General features: G+C 46.1%; 1 protein-coding gene across 1 annotated transcript in view; it reads right to left on the bottom strand.

The window, feature by feature from the left end:
- Positions 1-2,634: 2,634 nt before the first annotated feature.
- Positions 2,635-8,160, bottom strand: part of LOC127650843 (plectin-like) — a 90,452-nt gene continuing 84,926 nt past the window's right edge. The window contains exon 34 of the mRNA XM_052136480.1: positions 2,635-2,864. Within this exon, the coding sequence (XP_051992440.1) occupies positions 2,635-2,864 (230 nt within the window). The remainder of the gene's footprint in view (positions 2,865-8,160) is intronic.

Below are 8,160 nucleotides of genomic sequence, written 5' to 3' on the forward strand. Positions count from 1 at the left end.
ACAGGAAGTGTTAAAATATAATACCCATCTCAGAGATCCTGGCAGCGTGGAAACTTCTGCCGGATATATTCTTTTCTGTGGGTCTTATAAGGGCGTCAGGATTTAATTCTCTCGCCGCTTTTCCGTGTTTCAACAGCGTGTTCTCACTACCGTAAACCGGATTACTTTTTTTTTTTGTAAAAACAAACAAAAAAAAAAACTCAATCTGCTGGTTAAGGGGGCCATGGTATGTGTTGCCCTTCCAGAGAGAGAGTTAGGTTATTACACTAAATACTTCCCGTTTCCCATGGAGGGTGAGGGGTGGCGTCTGGCTTAGATCTTAAAGCTTGAACTACCCGTGGGTGTTCAAGTCCAAGATGATGCCTGTCAAGACGGTCGTGTCTCAAGCCCTACAACTCGTTTGGCTGGTCACCATCGATCTTATGACGCACTTCTATACTTCATTTAGAAGTTCTGCCACAACATGGAAAGTTCCTGAGGTTCACTTCCGGCTGTTATGCCCTTGAGTCGACATCTCAGCTCATGCCTGAACAAGTTTGTGATGCGGCAGGCTGGTCCTCTCCGCATACATTCATCAAAATTGAATGGTTTAGATGTTTATGCTACTCCGGGCTCTTATGCCCTTGAGTCGACATCTGAAGCTCATGTCTGAGACCTCTCGCGTTTTTGTGAGTACACTGCACAACCGTAGGGGTCCGGACAGCCCCAAGTGCGGCGGCGTGGGTATTGCGTTCCCCGTAGCGCTTAGCAGCGCAACATCGTAGTGAAGCCTTTTGTAAAGGGAACGTCTCGGGTTACATGTGTAACCCTTGTTCCCTGAAAAAGGCGGAACGAGATGTTGCGCTGCTTTGCCGCACTGGGACGTCCCAGGACTGCTCTTCAAAAAGAAGTATCTGACGACACCTGGTGACGTATCCATTTATAGCCTGGCCTCAGGTGCATCTAATGATTACATCAGCCGAGGCTATAAATTCCGGTCAATGTTCATTGATGTGTTCCACACATTATTCAGCTCGGCTCACAGCTAAAGCTGTTCCCCGTAGCGCTTAGCAGCGCAACATCTCGTTCCGCCTTTTTCAGGGAACAAGGGTTACACATGTAACCCGAGACGTTTTTCATGTCACTAATCTGCCTCTATTCTTTTCTAGACACCAAACTGGGCAGCACAGGACACTGGCTTCTATTAGACCTGCAGTAAAAAACAAAACGCTATATCAACTGTTATAAACAACTTACTATTTAACATAATTTTATATAAGGATCATTTTACAAATTACTATTGAAGACTATTCCACAGCGTGACAGGAATTACAGAGTTTTGGGATGTTTTTAAAGCCTACAGTAAGTTTTATGTGTTCTGTATGAAGGAAAGAATTTACAAAGCAATGATAAGTTACTGTGAATATTCCAGTTCTACGTAATCTCAAATAACATTTTTCCATACGCAAATCATTATAAACATCATAACACAAAACAAACACAAAGTGTTACTGGCCACATTTTTCAATGATCTTACCAAATACTTTCCAAGATGGTTAATTTCTGCAGTAGCAAAAATTATGATAAATACTGCCAATTCCCTTCCACCTGGCCCCTGCTGTATAGCTTATTACAAGTATTTCCTTCCTAGACTTACCATTGGATGATCCAGAACTCAAATATAGGAGTAATATTTGGAAAGTCCGAAAGTTTTTGCCTTCTTTTGGGAGTCAGGCTCTGCTTATTAGGGCCCAAGCACTGAAAGTGCGGAGACCCTATTTTTCTTCTAAGGATTATTAGGGCACAAGGATAAGCCCCAGCCGGCTGAGGTGCCTGAGCACCAGGTCCCTGTTTGCACACAACAAATCCCACGAGTGAGCTAGGATCACCCAGTCGTCGAGATAGTTGAGAATGCAGATGCCCACTTCCCTTAACAGGGCAAGGGCTTCCTCTGCGACCTTCGTGAAGGCGCGAGGTGACAGGGACAGACTGAAGGGGAGGCCATTGTACTGGTATGCCCGACCCTCGAAAGCAAACCGCAGGAAGGGTCTGTGTCGAGGTAAAACAGAGACATGGAAGTATGCGTCCTTCAGGTCTACCGCCACAAACCGGATGATCGCTAAAATGCGTCAGAATATTGAACGGGCATCTGTGCCCGGTTCAGAACTCGCAGGTCCAAGCTTGGCTGCAACCCGGTGCCTTTTTTGGGTACGAGGGGCTGTAAAACCCCTTCTTCCTCTCAGCTGGAGGAACAGGCTCTATCATATCCTTCTGTAGGAGGTGCGGCCATGGGGTACCTCCGTGCGCAAGGTAGCGGCGTTCTCACCTTCCACCGCAGTGAAGCGAATGCCGTTGAAACTGGTCGGGCAAACTGAATCGCATAGCAGAGTTGGACAGTCCTGATATGCCACCCCGACGGGTTGGGGAGAGCGAGCCATGCCCTCAAGCTCCGTGCGAGGGGGACCAAGGGAACAATCATGTCGGACGTACCGGCGAGCAGGGCCTCGCAACGGGTGGAGCCGGAGGTGACACTTGTGGTTCCACTCCAGTCCGACACTCGCAGATGCCCGAGCAAGCGTGGCCGCCGGCTCAGCATCAGGGTGGGAGTCCAGCCAAGACATGACGAGCCCGCTCTCCGATGCTGCTATCGATAACTCAAAAACGAGCCCCGAACAAGACCGCAAACATGCCCTGACATGGGCGCGTGGTCTTATCCCAGCACTCGACCGAGGATACGAGTGTGTTGGGGAATGGGTGATCTGTGAGGGTTTCCCGGTGGAGAAGCTCCCACTGAGCTTCCCAAATCGCCCCAAGTGCTAACTGACTCAGCCTCATACCCGTAGGTATAAGGACCGAGACGGGGAGCTGCTGGGGTGGCTTTCCCTCTGACGAAAGAAAGCTGCAACTGCAACATAGCCATGGTCATGTTCTCGCAATGAGAAGAAAAGGCAACTTGAAAAAGATGCTTTTGTAGGTGCCGCTCTTTTAGAAGGGAAATATATTCTCTTTTAGAGAAAATATGCTCTTTTTGTCTGCTGCTGAAGCGCCCAGGGGTGTTCTCTGCACAACGCCGGTGCAAGAGGGGGAGAACCACTGCAAAGCACCGTAGAATCCAACAGCTCCTAAGAGTCACAGAGATTACTGGATGGCTGAGTAATTTAGCTCACTGAACATGACCGCTCAGCTCCAAAGAAGAAATCTGAATGAGTGGCTGCATTACAGCTCCTATTATACCCGTATGTCTGGGGAGTTGTATGCAAATTCCACATGCCAATTTTCATTGGCCTTTTCTCAAATATCAGAGATGTCTGAGGCTCCCAAGGGCGACCCCTAGTGTCATTTCATCGACACAACGTTGAGTGAGTGACAGAAGGGGAACTTAACTAGTATAACTCTAGTATAAAAGTATTATAGTATTATTCATACAGGCAAGGCCAGTAGTAGTTTGTCAAATTCATTCTGAATGTTTAATTGAATAGTCATTTTCAAGTCAAGACATTTTTATTCATATAGCGCCTTTCACAACACACATTGTTTCAAAGCAGCTGTAAAACAGCTGTAAAACTGTAATGTTTAAAATGTCTATGAGTCAAAAGTCAAAAGTGTGAGGAACCATGTGAGGATGTGGTGGTTCGATCCAAACTTCCTCAGCCGTCTCAGGAAGAGGCGCTGGTGAGCCTTCTTCACAACGGCCTCAGTGTGGACGGACCATGTGAGTTCCTCAGTGATGTGGACAATGAGGAACTTGAAGCTGCTGACTCTCTCCACCGGTGCTCTATTATTGTGATGGGGCTGTGTCCACTGTCTTTACTGCTGAAGTCCACTACATGCTCCTTGGTCTTACTGACTTTGAGGGAGAGGTTGTGCTCCTGACACCAGTGTGTCAGAGTGTGCTCCTCCTTTCTGTAGATCATGTGATTCACGTTCATGCGCTTTGTTGGCAATAAAGTGGATGCAATTTAAATTCTGCTGCAGGAAGTGTCTCATATCTTCTGCATGCATTGTGTGATTTACATCAAAATTGAACTGTATGTTTGGCCTTGCGGGTTGATCACATTGATGTGGCGAGTTGTCGGCCATCTGTAGTGCCCTTTTTAAAATGGGCATGTAAGATGGCCTCTGTAGAACCCCCATTTTCACCTACAGTCACCAAAATTGGTACGTATATAGTTCTCATCAAGCCAGATACATTTCTTATTTATAGTTATTAGCTTCATCCAACAGGAAGTTGGCCATTTTGGAATTTTTTAATATTGCAGTCTCTGAACTTTTAAATACTCCTCCTTGGGGATTCATGAGACTGTCACTTTTAGACAACAATGCAGAGACTAATGCATGCTAAATTGTGAACAGATTTTGGATATATTGAATGGTGTTGACATGGTGAGGCCTTAAATGAATGGTGAAAAATGGAAAATAGTAAGTGTCTCATATCTTCTGTGTGCAATGTGTGATTTAAATCTAAATTAAGATTTATGTTTAGGCTTGGTGGCTTATAACAGGGATGTAACTATTTTAAGTTACGGTCATAGTAATCAGAATCAGAATCAGAATCAGCTTTATTGCCAAGTATGCTTACACATACAAGGAATTTGTCTAGGTGACAGGAGCTTCCAGTCAACAACAATACAAACAATACCAAAAACAGCAGCAAGACATTGGTAATTAAAAACAAAAAAGAACACAAAATAAATAATTATACATATACGTACATACACTCACCGTCATACATACCCACATACACACACGTAGTGCAAATCTAATACAAAAGAACAAAAAACAGTATATTATGTACAGAGCAATGTAAGTAATGGCAGTTAATATAAATTAAAATTAAACTGTGTATTGCACATAATTATTGCTCAATGGGGCAATTTAATTGTTCATTAGATGGATGGCCTGAGGGAAAAAACTGTTCCTGTGTCTGACGGTTCTGGTGTTCAGAGCTCTGAAGCGCCGGCCAGAAGGCAACAGTTCAAAAAGGTAGTGGGCAGGGTGAGTGGGGTCCAGAGTGAATTTACCAGCCTTTTTCCTCACTCTGGAAGTGTATAGTTCTTGAAGGGGGGGCAGGGGGCAACCAATAATCCTCTCAGCAGACCGAACTGTCCTTTGTAGTCTTCTGATGTCTGATTTCGTAGCTGCACCAAACCAGACAGTTATTGAAGTGCAGAGGACAGACTCAATGACTGCTGAATAGAACTGTTTCAGCAGCACTGGTGGCAGGTTGAATTTCCTCAGCTGGCGAAGGAAGTACAACCTCTGCTGGGCCTTTTTCACAATGGAGTCGATGTGTATCTCCCACTTCAGGTCCTGTGAGATGGTAGTGCCCAGGAACCTGAATGACTCCACTGCTGCCACAGTGCTGTTTAGAATGGTGAGGGGGGACAATGTTGGGGTGTTCCTCCTAAAGTCCACAATCATCTCCACTGTTTTGAGCGTATTCAGCTCCAGGTTGTTTTGACTGCACCAGAAAGCCAGCCGTTCAACCTCCTTTCTATATGCAGACTCATCATCATCTCGGATGAGACCGATGACAGTGGTGTCGTCTGCAAACTTCAGGAGCCTGACAGAGGGGTCCTTGGTGGTGCAGTCATTGGTGTACAGGGAGAAGAGAAGTGGGGAGAGCACACATCCCTGGGGGGCACCAGTGCTGATGGTACAGGTGGTGGAAGAGAATTTTCCCTGCCTCACAAGCTGCTGCCTGTCCGTCAGAAAGCTGGTAATCCACTGACAGGTAAAGGTGGGAACAGGGAGTTGGTTTAACTTAGTCCGGAGTATATCTGGTATGATTGTGTTGAAAGCCGAGCTGAAGTCCACAAAAAGGATCCTTACGTAGGTTGTTGCAGGATGTTGATGCAAACCCATGTTGACTGCATCATCCACAGACCTGTTTGCTCGATAAGCAAATTGAAGGGGGTCCAGAAAGGGTCCAGTGATGTCCTTCAGGTGGGCCAACACCAGTCTCTCAAATGACTTCATGACCACAGATGTCAGGGCAACAGGTCTGTAGTCATTAAGTCCTCTGATTTTTGGTTTCTTAGGGACGGGGATAATAACTGAGCGTTTGAAGCAGCATGGGACTTCACACTGCTCCAGTGATCTATTGAAGATAGGGGGCCAGTTGGTTAGCACAGGAACGAAGGCAAGCTGGTGAGATGCCATCTGGTCCTGGAGCCTTCCTTGTCCTTTGCTTCCGAAAGACGCGGCACACATCGTCCTCACAAATCTTGAGTGCAGGTAGTGTAGCAGGAGGGGGGAGGAGGGGGGTTGCAGGAGGTGTTAATGGTTGTGTGAAATGAAGGTCCGAGTGCATGTGGGGTGTGAAATCGGGCCTTTCAAATCTGCAGTAAAACACATTCAGGTCGTCAGCCAGTCGTTGGTCCGCCACAGGGTTGGGGGTAGGAGTCCTGTAATTAGTAAGTTGTTTCAGGCCACTCCACACTGATGCAGGATCGTTAGCTGAAAACTTGCTTTTCAGCTTCTCAGAGTAGCTTCTTTTAGCCACTCTGATTTCCCTATTCAGTGTGTTCCTGGCCTGATTATACAAGACTCTATCCCCACCCCTGTAAGCATCCTCTTTGGCATGACGAAGCTGTCTGAGTTTCCCTGTGAACCATGGTTTATCATTGTTGAATGACAAAAATGTCCTAGTAGGGATGCACATATCCTCACAGAAACTGATGTATGATGTAACAGTATCTGTGAGCTCGTCCAGGTCTGTAGCTGCAGCTTCAAAAACAGTCCAATCAGTGCAGTCAAAGCAGGCTTGTAGTTCCAGCTCTGCTTCAATAGTCCATCTCCTTATAGTCCTTACAACTGGCTTTGTTGATTTTAATTTCTGCCTGTAGGTCGGGAGAAGATGAACCAGACAGTGATCAGAGAGTCCCAAAGCTGCACGTGGGACAGAGCGATATGCATCCTTCAGTGTTGTATAGCAGTGATCCAATATATTCCTGTCTCTGGTGGGGCATGTAATGTGCTGTCTGTATTTGGGCAGTTCGCGTGTGAGATTTGTTTTGTTAAAGTCCCCAAGAATAATAATGACTGAGTCCGGGTATTGTTGTTCTGTGTCTGAGATTTGATCAGCCAGCTGGTGCAGCGCTAAGTTCTCAGACGCGTTTGGAGGAATGTAAACACTCACCAGAATAAACGAAGAAAACTCCCGCGGCGAGTAGAACGGCTTACAGTTAATAAAGAGCGCTTCCAGATTAGGACAGCACATCCTCTTTAGTGTTGTTACATCTGTACACCAACTTTCGTTGATGTAAAAGCATGTTCCACCGCCTCTCGTTTTCCCCGTTAACTCCGCGATGCGATCCGCTCTGAACAGCTGGAAGCCCGGCAGATGTAATGCGCTGTCCGGAGTGGCTTCACTCAGCCAGGTTTCAGTGAAGCACAGTGCAGCAGAGTTTGAAAAGTCCTTATTAGTATGTGTGAGGAGATGTAGTTCGTCCGTTTTGTTGGGAAGAGAGCGGAGATTCGCGAGATGAATGCTCGGTAGCGCTGTGCGAACGCCGCGCTGACGGAGTTTAACCAGCGCGCCAGCTCGTCTCCCTCGCCTGCGTCTCGTAGCGCATCTAAACAACACAGCAGCGCCTCCAACTAAAATGTCCAGCAAAACGTCCGAATATTGAAAAACCGGGAAAAGATGATCTGGTATGTGCTGCCGAATGTTCAGCAGTTCGTCCCTGGTAAAACTGATTGGTAAAAGATTGCTAAACACAGGACAAACTAACAAAAACAACAAAAGAATTGAAGAGCTCCACACCGAGGCGGCCATCTGCGGCGCCATGTAGTGCCACCACCTGGCAGCAGGAAGTGTGGCTCTAACATCAGACTTTAATATATTCCTCTTATATTTACCCAAATTGTTTCAAAATGTCATAGACAAATGTGAAACACCAAATGCATGTGTCCACCATGCATTGTTTTCCATGGTGTTTGGCCCTGTCATCAATGCTTGCAGCTATATTTTATAGTTGTATTTTAAACAACACTCACTTGTAATGTCATGTGTGATGTTTTGTCCACTAGATGGCAGCAGTGACTTATCTTTTTCACCTATGTCATGTCAACCAACCAGATAGTCACAAGCCCAATCATTACCAGCTAACTGGCTGATCATCATCCCTTTAAAATCTGCTTGAATTTCTAATGTGTTTACAAGCTGCAACTGAAATC

The sequence above is a fragment of the Xyrauchen texanus genome, chromosome 10, assembly GCF_025860055.1.
Source record: "Xyrauchen texanus isolate HMW12.3.18 chromosome 10, RBS_HiC_50CHRs, whole genome shotgun sequence".
In the NCBI taxonomy this organism is placed as follows: domain Eukaryota; kingdom Metazoa; phylum Chordata; class Actinopteri; order Cypriniformes; family Catostomidae; genus Xyrauchen; species Xyrauchen texanus.